Raw genomic sequence first — 22,531 nt, 5'->3', positions numbered from 1 at the left:
TCTCCAGCCTGGGCAACAAGAGTGAGACTCTGCCTCAAAAAAAAAAAAAGAAAAAAAAAGGGTCATTGAGCTCATTAATTATGTAGTGTGAACAGGGATGACAAGTTCAACCTTATTTTGAACACTGACTGAGAAGATCAGGACTTCTCCAACACTAGGCTAATGTGAGATTAGTAAAACATTTTTTGTTAAGAACACCCGGTGTGAGTTAGCATTTCCCCTTTTCATTTGTTAGTTTGCTTGGAGGGCAGAATCTTGGTGTGCCCCATGGCATCTTGCCGTGGATTTGACTTGAGCCGGAGAGTGCCCTCTCCTGGCCAAGGCTGTTGTGTCTACACAGCTCTCAAGTCTGTTTTCATTTAGTACCAAAGCTTCTCTTTCTGTGAAGCAAGCAAGTTATCCAGAATAAATTGGTTATGAAAATTCACCTGAATTTTGGTCTTATTTTAAAACTATTTTTTTGGTAAAATGGATGGATTAAAAAACTCGAATGCTTTATTTTTGTTAACTTGGTTTTTTCTACCATAGGTCTCAACAAATGGCAGCTATTACATCAGACAGTGACGAGTCCTGCTGCTCCCTTACAGTGTCTGACAGACCACTGTGGATTCAGACTGGGAGCATTGAAGTTAACAGTGAAACGGGCAGGTCTGTCTGTTTTAAGCCCTGCCACAAAGTGAAGAGGGCATCATCTCATCACTTAATCATTCCTGAAGTAGATTAGGCTAGACTTAAAAGAATTCATTAGTTCTTTTTCTTTAGTTTTCATTGACTTTGGTAGCCGGGTGTGCCTCGTGTAGGTGATAGTTTTAATGAGTGAAAATAACTTTCCATTGATGCTACCTGCCATGCCAAAAAAGAGGAGTCTCCTGTGAGCTTCCGTGAATTGAGAGCAGATTCTCTTAGGGTGGTAGAAGTTGGGTGTGACCTTGCAGAATTATGTCAAATAGCAACTGAGTCTCCATGGAAAGTCAAAACTACTGGATTTCTTTTATCTTTCCACTATCTCAGTCTTTTTTTGTCACTTTTATATTCATTAAACTTCTTAGTCATTACTTCTTACTGTATATATGTAAGAATATATATGTGAACACATATGTATATATATATTCCTAGTGAATTAGTCTCAAAACCATTGTCATTTACATAAAGCAAGTCAAAATTCCAGAGGGTGGTAAAAGATAGTGCTGAAATACAGTCTATTTCTTTAAGTACATTTATTAATAACTCCTTGGATAATGCCTAAAAGGCTTCTTTTGGGCCCTTATAGGGTAGGAAAAGTTCAGGGATTTCTGTGTGTTTGCACTGCTTTGAAACTGACTACTTTTATTGCTTCCTTGAAGTAAGGCTGTTTAACCCTCTGGTGTTTGTACAGCTAGCGAAGAACTGTATAGTTGCATGGAAGCTGTAATTTGCAAGCTGGGTCAGAATGGCAAATTTTGGATTAGAGATTGCAGCTGGGATTTTGGACACTTATCTGCATAGGAGTGGTAGCTACCCTTAAGATGCGTATCTCTTGAGGGAATAGTGTTTTTTTTTTTCTGCACCTCTCACAGGAATAGTAAGATCTGTTTGAGTCCTTACCTTTCCTGCCATAGATTTTAACTGAACTTAATTAGGCCTCACTAAAATTGAAGCCAAATATTGAGAGTCATAAATAGAAGGAAATGGAATTGTACATGGGATTGGGTGTTTACCTTTTTTCTTTCAGTTTATAAAATGGGAATATTTGCTTCCAAAGTTCTGTGTGAGCCTTAATCTATTAGTATTGCAATCATATTAGTACAGTATCTTAGTTTTAGAAAGTAAAAACTGAGCTCAATGTCAAATTTTAAAACAGTGTAAATCATTTTTTTTCCAGAAGCAAGGACTGCATTCATCTTTCATTTTGATGTGTGTAGTATTTGTCCCTAGAGGTCACTTTTCATTGCTTGAGGAGAAACATGATAGAATACCCTGTGAAATGTATTTTGTAGGGCTTGATCTAGTAAGCGAAGGAAGCATGGGAACACTGGAAGGCAACACAAAATCAAGTCAGTTCTGTCAAATCATGGGGAAGATACCTCCTGTGAAATGTTTGGAAGTTAAATAATGGGAAAGACGGAGTGGCTTTTCTGTTTTCCTTGTTACATTGTGTTTGATGTGTTTGTTATTATTCCACTGAAATACTATTTTTGGTTTAAAAATGCATTTGACCAAAAATTCATCTTTCTTTCCACGGATCATCTCTTTTGGAATTCAAACTCGCGTTGGTACTTGGGTTTCCAGGTTTGAGAGGCCTAACCAGGGATTGTAGAGGGTTTCAGTGGGCTTCTTTCTACTTTGTAGTATTAGAGGGAGGTTAGTAGTGTTGATCATTCTGGTCATGCTATTTAGCAGTAATTTTTATAAGCCTCGCCCTTTATAAATACTGCGCTTGGAGTCTTGCTTCTTGTTGGAGGTATGGTGAAGAGGCCTCTGCTGATAATCAGGTTTGCTGGAGTAACAAGGGATACTGGTCCGTCTAACCAGTGTACATGTGTTGTCTTCTAGTATCAAAATGGTGCTCTTAATGCCTTCGGATGTGCCGTGTCTACTTCTGGGGAGGCACCCTCCATTCCCTTCTTTTTTTGCTCTTTGCAAGTATGTGGGCAGTGTGACCTGCTGCTGATTTGTACATAGCCTAGCTCTGTATATAAATTTGCTCTTGAAAACTGTAGGCTAGTCTGTGCTAGTAGAAGGCTGTTGGTGCTTCATAGCAGTCCCCAGCAGCTAAGCTGACTCTCAGAGCACTGTACTGTGAAATGGCGATATAAGGAACAAAGTTAAAATTCCCCTGTTACTAGGCATTTATAAGCAAGTATTTTAAAAAAACACTCAAGTGCACACTGATTATGTAAAGATGACAGCCATTTTACTTGTGTTGGAAACTGGCCTGATAATACTTCAGAAATAACATGAATATTTCTGCTGGTTTAGAGTGGCAGTAAGTTGTTTTCTCAAAACAACATCGGTCAGGTTTAACCGATTTAAAAGAAAAAATCAGGTGTGATCCCACAATCTATGTAGGGCTTAAACAACAAGGACATCATTTTCCTCATATAATTACTTGTGCTTAACTACATTTTCTTCCTTTTCTTTACTATATTTCAGCACAAAGACATTAGCAGGCTGCTGGTTTCATGGACCTGTACCACAATGACACAGAGAACACCAGAGCATCAGGACTGAATGAAATTGGAGTTTTTAAAGCTGCACTAAGAAGTAAATGTTAAGGCAGTGGTTAAAAACAACAATCTATAAAGGGGCACTTGCAAATTGTGCTATCTTAAACCGAAGAAAAGGTATTAGGGAATATTTTATAAAAAATAAACTATTGCAATAAATTATGCATGAGATGAGGAGAAAAATGATGTGAATTACACACACAAGAACTCACTTGAATTTTATGTATGAAGAAACACTGACAGTAACTTCTTTTGAATGTGAAGTTCTTATCAGTACAGTTTGGACAGGCCTAAAAGGCATGGGATAATGCAGAAATGCTGAATTATTTTTCATACTTAAACTTTGTGCTTTCTCCAAGGTTTAGCTTAATCAGTTCAGATACGAGCAAAGGTATTTCTAAAATGGCTCTTCTATGAAAAGCAATAGTCACATATGCCAAGGCCAATGTTTCCTTCAAGGTGCCAGTAGAAACAACAGAAAATAACACCCTGCTGAAAGGATGGCAGAGTGCCCCGCCCCACCCCACAAACAAAATTTGGATCTTTTCCTTCTTTAATAAAGCAGGGCTGTATTATCTTGAATATATGTTTGCTTGTTACAACATATTAAGATATATTTATTTGCCACTAGTATTTAACATTTTGTGCACATTTTCATAATTACATTCTTACCTTTCAAATTTTAACTCAAAGTGGATAGGCTAGTGTTGATCTTGGAGTGCAAATGTATATACTCCAAGAGCTAGTTCTTAATTCTGCTGAGTTGGAAAGCCTTTTATTATTGTCTGTATCCTTACTGGTTTTATCTAGTTCAAAAAAGGTGGCAACGTCTAAATTTTGATGTGGACCTCTCTCCACAGAGAACCCCTCCTAAGTGCAAGAAATTCTAACAGGTGTCAGTAGGACTTGGCCCTGGGGGACAAGTGGCAGGAACAGGATCCTTTAAAACAGTGTCAAACTTTTCATGCATGGAGCATGAATTCTTACTAATAGAGACTGTAATTTTTTCTTGTCTTTGGTAAATATATAAAAAACCTTAATTTTTCTTTTTTAATGAATGGAGAAAACATGAGAAAACCAGATGGACCTGTTAGTACTACATTTTTAAGGCATTTTATATTTGATGGTGCCGTACTTTTAATAATAATAAAACTGAAGTTTTTTAGTGGCAATACTGATTTATTTTTTAAACCAGAAAATCCATATTGATTACTTATTACAAAAAGGGGAAAATATGCCAAAAAATAAAAAACCTTAAAATTCATATGAAGCAACATAACAGATAACTGAGCACTTGGCTCAAGTAGTCAGACTTTCCATAATGTTACTGTGTAAGTTTGGAATTACCTAATAACCCCAGGCTCAGGATTAACAAAACGTTCTGGGTGAGTTTTAAAACATTTAATACACCTATGATTTGTTTTACAACCTGAAGAAAAGGCAGGCAGTCTTGTGTCTAATGAGCTTAATGCAAATTCTAATTATACTGCAAATAATTTAACGTTTTGATTGCATTCTACAATTGTCTGTTTGGAAAATTACATATTATGAAGTCATTATATACTTTATCAAATCAGAAAAAGTCAGCTCAGGAACTGTAGCAGCAGGGAGTTCTAAAGATGACATGAATTATACTATAGGGGTGTCCTACTCTATATGGCCTAGGGCTTTGGTTTGGGTCAGTCTTGTTCTTTCCGATACATAACACCAGCAGTACCTTTCAGGCTCACTTCAAGAACCAGATAACTCTCCCAAACCATGATACATGAATTGTATAATCAAGATTTTTAATTAAGCTTTAGAATTCTTTATTTGTGTAGAGTGATGGAAATGACCAAGAAGTAATAATATAAAGCAAAAGAATTGGGAGAGATCAGGTTTTAAGTATATAAATATTTTTTTTTCTCATGGCATATTCTCAAAGATGTTTTGTTACAAACCAGATTTTTATTTTTTAAAAAATGAGACTTGGTGGTATTTAAAATCTAGACCTACCATGTTGCTATTTCACTTTCATTGCTTTAGTTGCTTAATATTTAAGCTTTGCTTCATGCTACCTTTTGTCTGTATTTCAATCTTCATAAGCCTATTTTGTTTTGTAGACTTGAATGATAAAAATTGTTTCTCATCTTAAGTATGCTCAGAGTTTTAAATGTTCAAGAATGTTGTGTAACCTTTATCCAATAAAGTCTTTGATTTTTTAAAAATTTAGTTATTTAAAAATTATGTTTACTTTTTAGGAGTTTTTAAAGATTTTTTTTTTTTTTTTTACTATTAAAATTCAATCACTAGTTGTACTTTAGGGAGCTGTTTTGAGTAGCAGTGCTTCCTAAGGAGAACAGCCTGTAGGTTTCTAATCACTAGGAGATTTTATGGGACCTCTTTATGACGAAGGATAGAGGAAGGGTGAACAGTTTAATTAGGACCCTGTGCACAAACATGACTGCTTTTCGATAGAACAACCTACCCTTCAGAATTGGATGTAATTAAATATCTCCTGCTGGATTTGTCTTGTTTTCTTTTGTTTTAATTTTAAGGAATCCTGCCCTTACGGATAAATGGTTGCTTAAGAGCCCAGCACATTCAGTGAGAGGTCAAGGGTTTGACCTAAGAATCAGAAACACGTGGTTATCAGGAAAAAATTAGCCTTTTAAAACCTACAGACAGTTCACAGGACTGACCCAGAAACTTAGGTCAATGTACTTTTTTTTTCTGTTTCAGAAAAGCAATCCTTTGGCTGCCTGTTATTCCGGAGTACGTGAAGGCTTTAATCTCAGACATTCTCCCATTTCAGTTTATCTAAATGAGTGTAAAAAAGAGACCACAGGAATCTGGCTCTGCTGATATCTTTTTTCTCTCAAATTTCTCACTAATGAAAATGAAACAGGGAGAACCAAGGAAGATTAACAAGCCATGTGCTCCTTATCTGCGAGGGCCTACAAGAGACTCATACTGATCCTGGTCATGTATACATGTATCAGTATATTTATAGACACAACTCCTACAAGATGCAGGGAATGAGTGATGCAACCAATAGAAGCAACTGAAAATCTTACCAATGCTGGCCTTCACATAAGAAAGCGTAAGTTCATTTTTCCTTTTTCAAGTAAAGATTTTTTTTTTTTAAATTTAAAAAATAGAGACAAGGTCTCGCTTTGTTGTCCAGGCTGGTCTCAAACTCCTGGGCTCAAGTGATCCTCCTGCCTTGGCCTCCCAAAGTGCTGGGATTATAGGCATGAGCCACTGCACCTGGCCATGATTCTTTTCTCAGAATAAGAAATTATTTGAATAAAGAGGTTTTTTTTTTTTTTTTTTTTGAGACCGAGTCTTGCTCTTGTTGCCCAGGCTGGAGTGCAGTGGTGCGATCTCGGCTCGCTGCAACCTCCACCTCCCAGGTTCAAGCAATTCTCCTGCCTCAGCCTCCCGAATAGCTAGGATTACAGGCATGTGCCACAACTTCCGGCTAATTTTGTATTTTTTGTAGAGACAGGGTTTCTCCATGTTGGTCAGGCTGGTCGCGAACTCCTGATCTCAGGTGATCCACCTGCCTCAGCCTCCCAAAGTGCTGAGATTACAGGTGTGAGCCACTGCGCCTGGCCAGAATATGTTATTTTTTAAGCATCCTTTTCTCTAGTGATTAGCATACTGCCAAATCTTTGCTTAATTGCAATGATTTTTTTTTTTTTTTTTTTTTGAGACGGAGTCTCACTCTGTCACCCAGGCTGAAGTGCAGTGGCACGATCTCAGCTCACTGCAACCTCTGCCTCCTGGGTTCAAGCAATTCTGTCTCAGCCTCCTGAGTAGTTGGGATTACAGGTGCTTATCCCCATGCCCAGCTAATTTTTGTATTTTTAGTAGGGATGGGGTTTCGCCATGTTGGCCAGGCTGGTCTTGAACTCCTGACCTCAAGTGATCCGCCCACTTCAATCTCCCAAAGTGCTGGGATTACAGGTGTGAGCCACCGCACCTGGCTTGGAATGAAACTTCATGGCCTTAATAATTCCTTTGCTTTGGTACCAAGAAGGTAGAGAGCTTGGGGTAAAGGAGAGTATGATTCAGGAAAACTGTGCCAGAAGAAGACAGAGCTGGCCAAACAGTGGGAAGACATTGTCTTTAAGTGTTAAGAGTACTTTCAGGGTTAGCCCTTTCATCATTTCCTTGTGAGGCAAGTTTGTAGAAGCAGCTGTCTAAAGGAGGGAAAGTGGGTTGGTGATATTAAAAGAAAGATGTTTTTGGCCGGGCGTGGTGGCTCACGCCTGTAATCTCAGCACTTTGGGAGGTTGAGGCAGGTGGATCATGAGGTCAAGAGATCGAGACCATCCTGGCTAACACAGTGAAACTCTGTCTCTACTAAAAATACAAAAATTAGCCGGGCGTGGTGGTGGGTGCCTGTAGTCCGAGCTACTCGGGAGGCTGAGGAAGGAGAATGGCGTGAACCCAAGAGGCAGAGCTTGCAGTGAGCCGAGATCGTGCCACTGCACTCTAGCCTGGGCAACAGAGCGAGACTCCGTCTCAAGAAAAAACAAAAATGTTTTTATACTAATAACCTGCCTTAGTCTAAAGAGGTAGGAGACATGGATTCCGTTATCAGTTCTATCAATGACCGTTGACAGCAAACTCACACAGTAGCCTCATTGGCAAAATGAGGTGTAGAAATCCATCTCACCAAGCTCTTCAGTTCCTACTCCAGCCAAGGCTGAAACCCCTGGGGAGATGTTAGGATTTTTTTTTTTTTTTTTGAGACGGAGTCTTGCTCTGTCACTGAGGCTGGAGTGCAGTGGCTCACTGCAACCTCCGCCTCCTGGGTTCAAGCGATTCTCCTGCCTTAGCCTCCCAAGTAGCTGGGACTACAGGCGTGCGCCACCACACCCAGCTAATTTTTGTATTTTTAGTAGAGATGGGGCTTCACCATGTTGGTCAGGCTGGTCTTGAACTCCTGACCTTGTGATCCGCCCGCCTCGGCCTCCCAAAGTGCTGGGATTACAGGCATGAGCCACCGTGCCCGGCCAGGAATTTTTGTTGTTAATTGGAATATAATCCACTTTTTCTGAGTTTTGTTTAAGTTCAGTGCCTAAGTCCTCTGGATCCTGAGTAGACAACTCAAAATTTGGGTGATCTTCTACATAAGTTGAACTATAACATCATTGTGGAGTGCCTTGAGGTAAAAGAGGAGCCTGATATGTCAGTGCCCAGAAAAGCACAGCCAGGTCCTTTAGTAAGAGCAACCTTACAGAAGACAAGGATGGATACGACCCTTCACATGTCTAGATGCGGCTTTCTTAACATCTGTAGGAAATGAGATGGGCCAGACAAGCTTCTGCAGCACAAGTTGAAACCATAATCTCCAGCCTGTGATGCTAATTCAGAATCCAGTCAAAGTACCACACTGCCCTAGGAAACTGTCAGGCCTTTTCTCCCAGTTAAGTTGATGGGCAAAGTTGCAAACAGCATTTAATTTTGGGGCAATCAAACTATGCCTTACAAACTTGAGACCAAGTCCTGTGTATAGCCTACCAAAGCCTACTCCTTTGATGTTTAATTACTATTTTCCCCACCTCTGTTCCCTTACTTCCCATCTCTGAGGAGTTTCAGTTTTGTGGATTTCTGACTTTGAGTTGGAGGCACCGAGTGGAAGCTCTTTGCTACTGGCTCAGACAGCACGTGGCAGTTGCTGGGTGTGAGTCCAGGTGGGGATGTCTCTCATGTGGACATCAGTCTGGTACTGCAGGCCACAGAGGGACAGTGAAATTCCGGTATCTTCAAATCCACCTCTTCACATTTGAAACCAAGTTTCTCCAGAAGCCTTTTTGGGTGGGGGTTCCCTTCACATCCGTCATGACAACTGATGGCCGATGAGCCCAGTGGCCGATGATAGCGGTTCCCACCTTATTGGCCATATTTTTCTGCAAGCGGAACCGGCAACTGGGACTGATAGAAATGAAGACTAGCTGACACTGGGTCACTGGCATAAATCACTTGCTGTGGGCTTCCTTGGCAGTGAGGCAGCAGGCCCTGCTATGCCTTAGTGAAGGGGGAAATGGGAGTTTCCAGTTTCCCCTTGAGTGAAAGGAAAAAGAAGGCAGGGAATCATATTTCTAGTTCTGGCTGATTGATTGATGATAGAACTTAACTTTTGTATGATGGCACTTATTCCTAGCTTGCAGATCTCAGAGGGCTGGGCAATTAGAAGAAAATTTTATATTAATGTTTTTATTATAGAATATCTCAGATATTTATAAAAGTAGACCAGCATAACAAACCCCTCTGTGTACCCAACCTAGGTTTAACAATTACCAACTTGTGGCCAGGAAGATTGAAATTTTTGATGCTTTGAAATGTAAAAATAGAGAACATCCTCACTCTTTTTAGTCGTATTGTTGTTGAGACAGGGTCTCACAGTTTAGGCTGGAGTGCACTTATGTAATCCTGGCTCACTGTAGCCTCGACCTCCAGGGCTCAGGCGATCTTCTGACCTCAGCTTCCTGAATAGCTGGGACCATAGATAGGCACACTACCAGGCCTGGCTAATTTAAAAATAAATTATCTTTGTAGAGATGGGAGCGGGGTTGGGGGGGGGGGGTCTCACCGTGTTGCCCAGGCTGGTCTCGAACTCCTGGACTCAAGCAGTCCTCCCACTTCAGTCTCCCAAAGTGCTGGGATTACAGGCATGAGCCAGTGCGTCCAGCCACTGCACCCAGCCCTCTCACTCATTTTCATAAACTAATTTTTTTGCTTTTGTTTTTTTTTTTTTTTTGAGACGGAGCCTCGCTCTGTCGCTCAGGCTGGAGTGTAATGGTGCAATCTCGGCACACTGCAACTTCTGCCTCCCGGGTTCAAGTGATTCTCCCACCTTAGCCTCCCGAGTAGCTGGGATTACGGGCACCTGCCATCATGCCTGGCTAATTTTTGATTTACTTATTTGAGACGGAGTCTCGCTCTGTTACCAAGGCTGGAGTGCAGGCACCTGCCATCATCCCTGGCTAATTTTCGTATTTATTTATTTAGTTATTTATGAGACGGAGTCTCGCTCTGTTGCCCAGGCTGGAGTGCAGTGGTGTAGCCATGGCTCACTGCAGCCTCAACCTTGTGGTTCAAGTGGTCTTCCTGCCTCAGCCTCCTGAGTAGCTGGGACTACAGGTGTGTGCTACCACCCCCAGCTAACAAAAAAAATATTATTTTGTAGCGACGGAGTTTCCCTGTTATCCAGGTGGTTCTGAACTCCTGGGCTCAAGCGATCCTCCCACCTCGCCCTCCGAAGGTGCTGGGATTACAGGCCTGAGCCACTGTGCCCAGCTCATAAACTGCCCCTTGAAGGGTTGTAAGCAGTCAATTCTCATGCGCTAACGTTATTTTCACCCTACCTCTTGGACTGGCTGGTAGCGAGTAATCCATTTTTTTAATTGACTTTTTTCAGAGTCTATGCTGATCTTCTATCATTCCAATTTTAGCATATGTGCTGCCGAAGCAAGCACAGTAATCAGTTTTTCATTTTCAGAAGCATTAATGGATCTGGTCTAGTGTGAGGTCAGGATAGCTCTGCACACAACAGGAGGAAGTGATTGCAAATTATAGCTTCCTTTCCCTGTACAGCTTTTAATTGTGCAGTTCACTGAAGGAACAGAGTTTTCAGCCACTTCTGGTGGAATGCGCACATACTTTTTTAAAGGAAATCCAGGTGATGGAAGGATTAAGCTTGTTGCTATCAAGTACCGAGGAAGCAGGCTGGAAAGAATCCCTAACTGAAATCACTTCAAGGAGATTTGACTAGGATTGTGTGGGTATGTATCAAGTACACAGTATCCACAGATAAGATTAGAGGAAGTTTCTCTTCCCTATCCTCATCCCTCCTGTATTTTTTAAGGGGAGGGACGAGCATAGGGAGGAAACCAGCACAGTAATGAAGGGAAGTGATCACAGAAAACAACAGGAAGGAACATACAATCCAGCTGGCAGCGACCATCGGCTGCAGGCTCATAAGGCTGCATCTGAATGGGGGCTGAGCAGCTGAGAGGCAACAGCTCCAGCCTTTCCTCTTAAGCCAAGGGCAATCTGGAGAGAGCACAGATAACAAGCAGAGGAAACGGATGAGGGCTCGTCAAGATATTTCCCATCCTATGTGGTGTCTCAGATTTGCGCTTTGGTCTTGGGGGATTATTGGACTCTTCCTCTTAAAGATCTTTCCCAAGATTAAAGCAGCCATTAACTTGCACAGCTGTCTTAATCATAGCCTTTCCCTTTGACATCCCAAGTTCTGCAGAACTGGTGGTAAAAGGATTTGCAGGCCTGCTTAGTTCTTGGGATCAGACCACACTTGCAAAGATGTATCTTCCAACAGGTTTACATCTGCCGCCTGCCACCAGCTTCTCATCCCACTGTCTATTCAAGCAGTAAAATGCCTCTAAAAAGCTCCTGTGCCTGGTCTTCCTGCACCAACTTAGATTCTAGCTTGAAAGTTGAGTGAAATGTTACTTACCAGTAGTCTCAGAGGCCAGCTCAGAGACTGAAGGAGCACCAGAAATAACTACTAAGCCCGGCAACATCTTTTCTTTTTGAGACAGGGTCTCACTCCCAGGCTGGAATGCAGTGGTGCCATCTTGGCTCACTGCAGCCTTGACTTCCTGGGCTCTGGTGATCCTCCCACCTCAGCCTCCTAAGTCGCTGGGACTACAGGTGTGTACCACCATGCCTGGCTAATTTTTTGTATTTTTACTAAAGATAGGGTTTCGCCATGTTGCCTAGGCTGGTCTCGAACTCCTGGGCTAAAGCTATTTGCCTGCGTTGACCTTCCAAAGTGCTGGGATTATAGGCATGAGCCACTGCGCCTGGCCAGCAACATTTCTTAAAGCACTCTCCTACTTTCAGTTACATAAAATGTTGTAGGAACTGCAACTCTCAGCATTTATGGATTACACAACCATTCATGTCTTTGGCTATATCCAAGCAGCTCTGAAGGACAGTGTATGAGGTCTTGTCATTTTGCCGAAGCTCAGATGTATGCCCAGTGCCACGATGTCCCTACAGTTATAGGGACATCTATAACATGTAGGCTTAGCGACTCCCCAGCCTCCACATTTAGACATGGTGTAACACTGTCTCCTTAAGTACTGTTATTTGTAAAGTGAGAAGATGTGTGTTTTGCAGGGAATGGGACAAGGAGCAAAAGGCTAAAAAACACCAACCACAACAAACTGGCTGCAGTGCTTGTGATGGAAGGGAAGCACACATGGAAAAGCATAGTTTTGTTTTGTTTTTTTTTTCTTTCAGAGACAGGGTCTCTCACTGTTACCCAGGCTGGAGTGTGGTGGCTCAGTCATAGCTCACTGCAGCCTCGAACTCCTGGGCTCAAGTGATCCTCCTGCCTCAGCCTCCCAACTAGCTGGGGCTGAAAGCATGTGCCACCATGCCTGGCTTGGTTTTAAAACATTTTTTGGTAGAGATGGGGTCTTAGTATGTTTACTAGGCTAAGGTCTTGAACTCCTGGTTTCAAGTGATCCTCCTGCCTCAGCCTCCCAAAGTGTTGGGATTACAGGTGTGAGCCACCGCACCCAGCTAGTTCTTAGAAAAATGGTTGAGATTTTTAAAATAGGTGAATTTAACAGCATGGATCCATGAGTAAAATGAAAGAATGAATCCACAGTGCACTCTACACAGAAAAACCACCATGAGTATTAATTTGTTGTAGAAATCCCAATTTCCTGGGGAAGCCTCCTGCAGAGGCCCCAACCAACGGAAAAGCTGCTTCTGTGAAAACTGGAGAAGTAGTTAAGATACAGTGTGGGAATATACAGAAAACACAAGACTTGATGGAAATGTGGCCTGGAGGTGAGGAGACTGAAACGAAAGGAAAAGTTGGGGATTTTTTAATTCTTGGAAATATCCAAAATGCAAAAAATGAAAACTTAAAAACCAGGAGACAAATGCTTACATGCCAGGTTGAATGTTCATTCTACGTGGCCGTGCAAGAAAGGCTAGACTGGCTTAGAGTGACCTTCTTTACAGAATGCTTATTTTTATTATGTTATTTATTTTTATAGAGATGGGGTCTCGCTATGTTGCCCAGGCTGGTCTCAAACTCCTGAGCTCAAGTGATCCTCCTGCCTTGGCCTCCCAAAGTGTTGGGATTACAGGCGTGAGCCACTGCGCTCACGCCTGTAATGTTGTTTTGAGCTTCATGGGTATGATTACTGGATTCACTGTTGAGAAACCCTAGCTGAGCCCTCCAAATTTGCCAGAACTACACACTTAACGAAATAACACTACTAAGAAAGTTTACTTGAGTAACTAGGTCCAGAAACTCCAAGGTGAGGTGGCCACTTTGGGCAATACCGGGTTAAGTCACAGATAAGTTACTGACCTTGATTCGGTGATACCAAGCTGTTGTCTCTGTCTTCCACTGCATTCTTTGGAATGTGAAAAATAGCAAGTGAGCCTTTTTTTTTTGAGATAGGTTGGTTTCACTTTGTCACCCAGGCTAGAGTGCAGTGGCATGATCTCAGTTCACTGCAGCCTCGACCTCCTGGGCTCAAGCAATCCTCCTGCCTCAGCCCCTCAAGTAGCTGGGACTACAGGCGCACATCACCACACCAAGTAGTTTTTTGTAGAGATGGGGTTTCAGCATGTTGCTCAGGCTGGTCTCAAACTCCTGAGCTAAAGCAGTCTGCCAGCCTCAGCCTCCCAAAGTGCTAGGATTACAGGCCTGAAACACTGTGCGCTGCTGAGAAAAAATAGCAAGTAAGCCTCCTAAGCTGACATTTGAATTACTTGCTGGGTCTTAACATTTATGGAGATGACTAGTTTCTATTTATCTTGAGGTAACAGATATTGGTTAGTAGTAAAGGAGACATTTGAAAAAAACAGGCACTAAAAGGGCACAGAATTAGAAGACTTGAATAGTGATGGTTGTTCACACCTCTTGTGGAATATCCTTTAATACCAGTTTACTAAGTCTCTAATACAGTAGTAGCTGCTGGTGCTATTAACAACATAAATGTGGCCCTTTCCATGAGCTCATGGTCTATTCAGGAGGCAGACGAGAAAGAGTAGATAATATTTTAAAGAATGTTTCTCAGAGTCTCCAGGGCAATTCTAAAAGATCAAAAATTATTATTTTTTTGAGACAGGGTCTCACTGTGTCACCCAAGCTGGAGTGCAGTGGCACGATCTCAGCTTACTGCAACCTCCGCCTGTCGGGTTCAAACGATTCTCCTGCCTCAGCCTCCTGGGTAGCTGAGATTACAAGCACCTGCCACCATGCCCGGCTAATTTTGGATTTTTAGTAGAGACGAGGTTTCGCCACATTGACCAGGCTGGTCTCAAACTCCTGACCTCAGGTGATCCGCCTGCCTCAGCCCTCTAGAGTGCTGGGATTGAGCCACCGCACCCAGCCTCCAAAAATTATTTTGACCCATTGCAATATTGTTGGAATAAGAATATGTACAACGTCACAGTGTGATTACCTTAAAAGTAAATTCTAGTATGCTTTTTTGGTGTGGGGTGGGGAGCATCACGGAACTTTTTATTTTTTGAGATGGAGGCTCGCTCTGTCACCTAGGCTGGAGTGCAGTGGCGTGATCTTGGCTCACTGCAGTCTCCGCCTCCTGGGTTCAAGCGATTCTCCTGCCTTAGCCTCCCAAGTAGCTGGGATTACAGGCATGCGCCATTGTGCCTGGCTAATTTTTGTATTTTTAGTAGAGATGGGGTTTCACCATGTTGGTCAGGTTGATCTCGAACTCCTGACTTCAGGTGACGGCCCGCCTCGGCCTCCCGAAGTTCTGAGATTACAGGTGTGAGCCACGGTGCCTGGCCAGAGCTTTAAAATCATACATTCTAGCAGCAATAGGCAAATACAGGCCACCTTCCTTCCTTAACACTTACTTTCTACTTTTGAAATCTGAAGATTTTCTATGGTCAAACATTTTCAAAAGGTTTGAATATATCTTTTCTTACAAATGTTGGAAGCAGCAAAGTAATAGTGCCAGATAAAAACTCCTTGGCTTAAGCAAGCTCACACCTACTGGGATCCTTTCCTCTCCAGACAATGCACTGCTTGGCCCACCCACTGGGAGCATGTAATGTTGGCCTTGTGTAGCATCCTATAAGATTTCAGTGTGATTGAGAGGAAAAGGAGGAGGAAGCCTAAGAAACAAAACCTCTACACTCGTGGCAATGGTGGTCTTGGGCATCTTCTCTTAACCAAAGCTGTTTCTAGATGAACAAGTCTATTTCCTATTCCTTGGAGGCACAGATAGTCCTTCCGGAATCTCAGCCCTGATTTTGCTAAGTCTCAGCCATTGAGCTCAAGGCAAAATCTGACAGTAGTTCTCAAAATGTAGTCCAAGGATCCATAGGTGTTCTGGAGACCATTTCAAGGTGTCTATCTGTATTTTGTATTATGAAAACTACTTTCATAATACAAAATTAAAGGGTCTATTTTTTTCACTGTCATCCTGTCAGTGACTGCACTGTGATCTCAGGACAAACTGAATATATGAGATGTGAGACTCTTGCTGTTCTCTATCAAGCCATGCATTAAAGAGACTTGCAAAAATGTCATCCTTCTCACTAAAATGTGTCTTTGAGTTGGAAGATTTTTCCATAAAAGTTTTAAAAATTTCAGTAAAACTTTTTTTTAGAGACAAGGTCTCACTCTGTCACCCAGGATGAAGAGCAGCAGTGGGATCATAGCTCACTGCAGCCTTGAACCCCTGGGCTCAAGCAATCAATCCTCCTGCCTCAGCCTCCCAAGTAGCATGAAGCCACTACGCCTAGCTAATTTTTTTTTTTTTAAGACTTTTTTTTGTAGAGATGGAACCTTGCTATGTTGCTCAGGCTGGTCTGGATCTCTGGCCTCAAGCAGTACTCCTGCGTTGGCCTCCCAAAGTACTGTGATTACAGGCATAAACCATCCATCGTTCCTGGCCTGACATAAAATTATTTATAGTAACATGAAACATGTTATTTTTTAAAGGGATTACTTTAACACTATCTTAATTTTTAATATACTAAATGTTGATAGAATGCACATAAATGGAAATGCTCTTAAGATTTTTTTTCCCAGACTATGAAGGGCTGCTAAAATAAAAGTTTGGGCACGGTGGCTCACACCTGTAATCCAAAGCCGAGGTGGGTGGATCATCTTGAGGCCGGGAGTTCAAGCCCCCAGCCTGGCTTACATGATGAAACTCTGTCTCTACTAAAAATACAAAAAATTAGCCAGGTGTGGTAGTGCATGCCTGTAATCCCAGCTACTCCGGAGGCTGAGGCAGGAGAACTGCTTGAGCCTGGGAGGCAAAGATTGTAGTGAGCCAAGATCGTGCCACTGCACTCCAGCCTGGGTGACAGAGCGAGACCCTGTCTCAAAAAAAAAAAAAAAAAAAATTGAGAACCACTTTCTAGCATAATGCTGGCTGCACAGGAAGCACCGAACACTGACTACCAGACCATCCAGCATTCCACACGGTTTCCATACAACTTGTGTGATTTTTCACACACACATTTTCGGGAAAATTGGATGCCAGATTTAACATAGTTTCTTCTGAGGTTCACTTTGACCAAAAGAAGAAAAAAGATAAAAAGCTTTTAGGAACAGATGAGAAGAATCACATAGTCCTTAACACTGGGAGTATGACTGACTACTGCATGTCACTTACAGAATTATATGTGTAATTTACTTCCAAGATGAAACTTGCATGTCAATGCTTTTGACACTCAAACCAGAGCAACTGCAAGCTTCTCACTAGCATCAACTGATGAGCACAAAAATATTCTATCTTTGACACCTCTGGGTTCATGTAGTTTAAAAGAATATGGTTTTGTTCTGGGATTCATATACTACCATTCCTCAATGAAGCTATTTTAAGTTAAAAATATTAACATTTGGTCAAACACAGATTTATAATTATCTATACAAACCTGGTGGGGCCCAAGATAGCTTGTAAGGTGGACTTTCTGAATTCTAGTACATGGTAGAATGGTCAACTCTTCAAGATAAATCTTCAAGGCAACAAAAACTTTGGGCAGATCTGTGGAATCTGGAATCAGTAACCCGGCTTGAAACCAACACTGCTCCCAAAGCCAGAGAAGGCTTCTGCCTTAGTTGTCGTTAGGTGACAAAATTCACAACCCAGACCTAAGCACAGAAAGCTTTTATTACCACAGAGGAAATCAGGAAATGCTGAAGGCAGCCTCGTTAGCTGTGTGATCAGGGTGGGGACAGGCAGGTGGGAACCCGTCATCAATCATGTCTGGGCAGTCTCCCAACCAACAGGTCTGTTTGGTTCAGGAGAGGCTTTTGCTGGGCTGTGTGTATGATCAGGAAGTTCAGCCTTGACAAATGGGCTTCTTCCTGGACATAGGACAGCCAGAACTGGGGACACCAGCTGCACAGACACCACCTTAAAATGGAAATTAAATTAGGTTCGTTACATCAGGAAGTACATTTCACCCTGATCATAAAAGAGGGAAAAGGGAGCACTGGGCTCTACTGGATAGCCTTTCTTTTAGATAAGATGCTTTTAAAAGTTAAACATTGGCAGGGCCTTTCCCCTAGCTAACAGCAAGCAGCACACAATTCCAAGTCAGCTTGTAAAGCTATTGTTATCTTTGTTATCTGTTATTATTTGGATTTTGAACGAAATTGATGGAGTACGAGCCAGTAGAGGAATCCTGTTTGATCTGGAAATTTTCCGTAGAGAGCCCAAAAGGTCGGAGAACCAAGTTCCCAAGATCTTTTAATTTACCTGTAATGTAAAAGCAAAAACTCAAATGAATACAGGAAGGAACAGAAGCAGGAAGGCACCAATTAATCTTGCGTTACCACTGAGTACAAAATATAGAAGTATCTCTTTGCAGTTAAAGAAATGCCTACTTTTAATATGAAGAAAGCTTCCAGGGGAGTTCCCAGCTCCTATTCCCCACTCAGCAGTGCAGTCACTTCAATGCCATCCACCCTAAGCCTGTGCTTGCATAGATGAGAGTGGAGTCCTGCTGGCTCTCTCTGGGAGATCAAAGCCTCCTGTCCTAACTGGCCAGTACTATCAGAGGACACAGGCTTCTGGGGTGAGTTCTGGGAAAACCAACTGCTGTTCCAGTGAGGCTCAAGGCACCCTGCCAAGCCAGGTCTGCCTGGTAGTGAGGGCAGAGGTCCCTCCAAGTCTCCTCTCTAGAACGGCAGCAACCGCCTGCTAAATTTAATTCAACTCAGCCCATTTCCACTGAGCTTGGATTCATACTCAAGAGCTTCCTGCTTTCCTAAGCAAATCCTTAGCTTCTATACCACACTAGCCATTTCTTAGAAATGGGATCTTGTTCATTTGCATGGCAACCTCAATAAGACAATAGTCCAGGCTCCACGGCAACCTCAATAAGAATAGTCCAGGCTCCTCTTCCCAAGTTTCAGGCTTTATTTACACGACTTGGGTGAGGTATATAGGATGGGCGTGGTGGCTCACGCCTGTAATCCTAGCACTTTGGGAGGCCGAGGTGGGTGGATCACTTGAGGTCAGGAGTTTGAGACCAGCCTGGTCAACATGGTGAAACCCTATCTCTACAAAAAATACAAAAATCAGCTGAGGGTGGTGGCATGCGCCTATAGTCCCAGCTACTAGGGAGGCTGAGGCAGGACAATCGTTTGCACCCGGGAGGCAGAGGTTGCAGTGAGCTGAGATTGCGCCATTGCACTCCAGCCTGGGATGACAGAGTGAGACTCCGTCTCAAAAAAAAAAAAAAAAAAAGTCATGGTATATAGCCAACGGTTCTTGCCAAGCATGGTGACTCACGCCTGTATTCCCAGCACTTTGGGAAGCTGAGGCAAGAAGATGGTTTGTGCCCAGGAGTTCAAGACGAGCCCGAGCAACGTAGTGAGACTCTATCTCTACAAATTTTTTTTTTAAAAAACAAAAAACAGTTCTTATGCTGTTTTAAGATATAAGGAACATTTGAAACTAGGAATGTTCCAGAAAATCTTGGCAGGGATGGGTGAATAAACAATTTCAACCCTTTCTAAACTGCTTTAATTTTTCTTACAGGTTTGTTTCCAGTGGAGGTGAGAATGGGGGTGGACGAAAAGAGAAATCCCTAATCACCACAGGTACAGGCTCCTTCCCACTTCTTAGCAGCTTTTCTCACTCTGAGGCCTCCCATCTTAGAGTAAAGCCCAGGTAAAGAACTTAAAGGTGCATGGCCTTGGCTGGGTGCAGTGGCTCACACCTGTAATCCCAGCACTTCGGGAGGCTGAGGCAGGAGGATCACGTGAGCCTAGGAGTTTGAGACCAGCCTGGGCAACATAGGGAGACCCTGTATCTACAAAAATTTAAAAATTAGCTAGGTGTGGTGGCACACACCTGTTGTAACAGCTATGCAGAGGCTGAGTTAGGAGAATTGCTTGAGCCCAAGGAGTTCAGGGCTGCAGTGAGCCATGATCATGCCATTGCACTCCAGCTGGGTAACAGAGCAAAAAAGACGCATGGCCTTTACATTTTACAGGCCTCCCTAATAACTCATGGTGAGAACTTTTAGTCTCAGACTTAAGAACTAGCCCAAGGAAGCTTACTATGTCCAGAGAAAGGCCAACCCATCTTTGGATAAAACAGTAAATTGAGAAAGCTCCCAGAACCTGGGATGGCCGTTCTCCAGGCAGGCCTCCCAAACCTAAACCTGGGACACACACGTTCCGTGCTGCTGCTTGTGTCAGGAAATCACTGGCACAAACCCTGGGTGCCTGCACACGACAGCGGCACAACCTCGGGCACATGGGCGTAGAGGGAGGGGCTCACAAGCAAGAGAAAGAGGGCAGCCTCAGGGTGACCTGAGTGAGCAACACCAATCAGGAACGCTGGCAGTTTGTCCTGGGGTTGGAAAAAGAGGACAGGGAGGGGGAAAAAAAACCCCATGAAAAGCAGCCCAAGAAAATGTTGGTACTGGGAAATCCTTGGCTCATGTGATATGGAGTGAGTGAAGTGAGAATGAGTATCAAGAGCCACTCACATCAGACTCCCAAGGAGGGGCAGCTCCACGGTGGAGAAGCCTCTGGTCCAGGCCTACTCTGGATGCTCCACTGAGCCCAGGGCCACTACGTGGATGGAGGGATCACTGCAAGCCCATCTCCAGTGCCAGAAAAACAATTTAAAGTACAAACTGGAAATTTTACTTGGCATCTACTATGTGAGCCACTGGGATGTAAAGAATAAAAGTAGCTTCCAGGCACAATGCTTACAGTCTAGTGGGGAGGTAGACCCAAAAGATGGAGGTGTGCCCAGAGGTGCTTTCTGACCTTGCAGTGGCACGAGGAAGCCTTTTCAGAAGAGGCCACATGCCACAGTGCTCTGGCGGATGGGAATAGGTCCAGGGTGCTGGCATGTCACCGTGCTCCAGAGATGGCAGCTTCCTCAGGGAGCAATGGCTTGGCTTTAGGCTGGTCTGCACTAAAGGAGGTTTCCCTCTAGTGCAGAAAGACCATTCCAAGCTAAGACTGCAAATATTCAAACTGCTGACGAGAGGAAGAATTCTCTTTCCCAGGCCCTCACTTTGCCTAACTGGCTAAAGGGCCTGTCTGCCACAAGCCACCTTTGAACTTTTAGCTTGGTTGATTCTATGGTGTGGCAGTCATGAAGATGTACTTCTCCAAATACAGGGGACAGAGTGGCTGCATTCTAAAATCCATGAGCACATTCATGCAGAGGCCACCCTTCCCACCTGCTGCTTCCAGCCAATGCCTGAGCATGGGAGGAATAGTCCAGGGACTCGTCTGAGGGGCAGCACTGGCTCCCCAATGGCTTTGCTGAAACTCTCTCAGCACCACACTCCAGTGGAAAACTTCCCCCCTTCCCCGGCCATTCCTCCTCCACAGGGGTCTGCCAGCTCTGCCAACAGCCTCCAGCTCCCAGCCCCATTTTCCCTTGCAGGTGTTTCCCCCAATAAATCTCTTGTACTTTTAATCCTATCTTGGCATCTGTTTTTTGGACGACCCAAACTAACACATAGATAATTATTCTCTTTCCTTCAATTCCAGTATCTCTGCCTTTATGACATTTTACATTAGTTTCACCAACCATCACTTACAGGAGAAAAATAAAAAAAAGAAAATGCGAAATTCTGCTTTCTAAATGAGGCTACATATATATAAAATACCTGGCAGGTAGCAGACACGTAATAAAAGACACACAAATAAATAGTCTCTGTGTTAGAGAAGACCTAAGGTCACCTGACAGATTAATTCAACCAACATGTACTAATTACATGTGTGTGGCACCTTGCTGTGTGTGGTAGAGATGCAAAGATACACGACATGGTCTATACACCACAACAAGTTTAGAATTTGACAAGGAAGAAAAGACATACAAAACCAAATTCATAGGTAGCTGAGTTATAAAATGCTGTAACAGTCAGGAAGGGGAAGATTCCTTCAGCTGGGGCAGAAAGAGAGGAAAGGGGTGGAGGAAAGAGATTTGGTCTATCTTTGTCTAAGAGTTTGCACTTGAACCAGGCACCAAAGGCCATAGGACTGCAACCATATGAGACAGAGGTGCTGTCCGTGCAAGCCCAAACAGTGTGAGCCAATGCACAGAGGTAGGCAGGCAAGCTGTGTGTCCAGTGGGGCTGAAGCAGGGCAGCAGATGCCTCCTGCTGGGCTCTCCTGAGCCAGGCCCGTCAGTCTGCGGTTCCCATGCCACAGGAGGCCACTGACAGCTTGAGAACTGAGTTTTCAGGGTTAGTAATCCTGTGGCAAAATGAAGAATGAACCAGAAGGGGAGACCCTGGGGGTGGTTCTGACAGAAAGTTAGTCCCACATTGTGGGAAAGTGGCCATTTATTCACTGAACAAACATTAACATTTCTATAATGCTTGGGTAGATGGGCTCTGAAGCCAGAGTGTGGTCAATGGAACACAAAGAACAGGGCAAAACAGTATAGTAGAATCAACAAGTTTTTAGTGACTGAAAAATTTACCTTTTGCTGTTTGTGCCGATGACAGAGAAGCAACAGCCTTCAGTAGAGCTCAGGCTCCTAAATATATGCACACACACACATTTTTCTGCCTGCTGTTTAGAGTCAGGTTGGGTGCTCAGAGGCTAAAGCAGCTTCCTAGTATCCAAACAGGAACATCTGCCAAACTAGCCTATCTGCCACACTTTCCACTGGCTGTCAAATTCTGTTTTCCCCATCTGGACAGTAATCAATGAGGTTTCCTTGTTTCCACCTATAGCACAGGCAGCACCATCAGTCAGCCTGAATATGTCCACATGTCCCGAACTATTAGGATCTCGTCTATCAGACTAGATCCCATGGCAAAGAGAAGAGTACAGAACTACTCGTGCTTAGACCAGAATG

The 22,531-nt window shown here is 43.1% G+C and overlaps 2 protein-coding genes across 12 annotated transcripts in view; one reads left to right on the top strand and one right to left on the bottom strand.

Annotated features, from left to right (window-relative positions):
• The window catches only part of PWWP2A (PWWP domain containing 2A), a 53,800-nt gene extending 31,530 nt beyond the window's left edge, over positions 1 to 22,270 (top strand). For 2 of the 10 annotated variants that reach the window (XR_004248869.2, XR_009213883.1), the window contains exons 3-6: positions 529 to 648; positions 3,133 to 3,323; positions 5,928 to 6,288; positions 19,232 to 22,270. Coding sequence is in view for 4 of the 10 variants with exons in the window: in XM_032158520.2 (XP_032014411.1) it covers positions 529 to 648; positions 3,133 to 3,146 (134 nt within the window). In the remaining 6 variants the exon portion in view is untranslated. The other 8 variants (XR_009213881.1, XR_004248870.2, XR_009213882.1 and 5 more) reach the window with 8 other exon arrangements.
• The window catches only part of TTC1 (tetratricopeptide repeat domain 1), a 56,926-nt gene continuing 51,730 nt past the window's right edge, over positions 17,336 to 22,531 (bottom strand). For both annotated transcript variants that reach the window (XM_032158525.2, XM_032158526.2), the window contains exon 8: positions 17,336 to 17,944. In XM_032158525.2, coding sequence (XP_032014416.1) covers positions 17,811 to 17,944 — 134 coding nt within the window. In that variant the 3' untranslated portion in view covers positions 17,336 to 17,810. The remainder of the gene's footprint in view (positions 17,945 to 22,531) is intronic.

Source organism: Hylobates moloch, unplaced genomic scaffold (assembly GCF_009828535.3).
Source record: "Hylobates moloch isolate HMO894 unplaced genomic scaffold, HMol_V3 SCAFFOLD_6, whole genome shotgun sequence".
Taxonomy (NCBI): domain Eukaryota; kingdom Metazoa; phylum Chordata; class Mammalia; order Primates; family Hylobatidae; genus Hylobates; species Hylobates moloch.
This window is presented reverse-complemented; position numbering and strand designations above follow the sequence as displayed.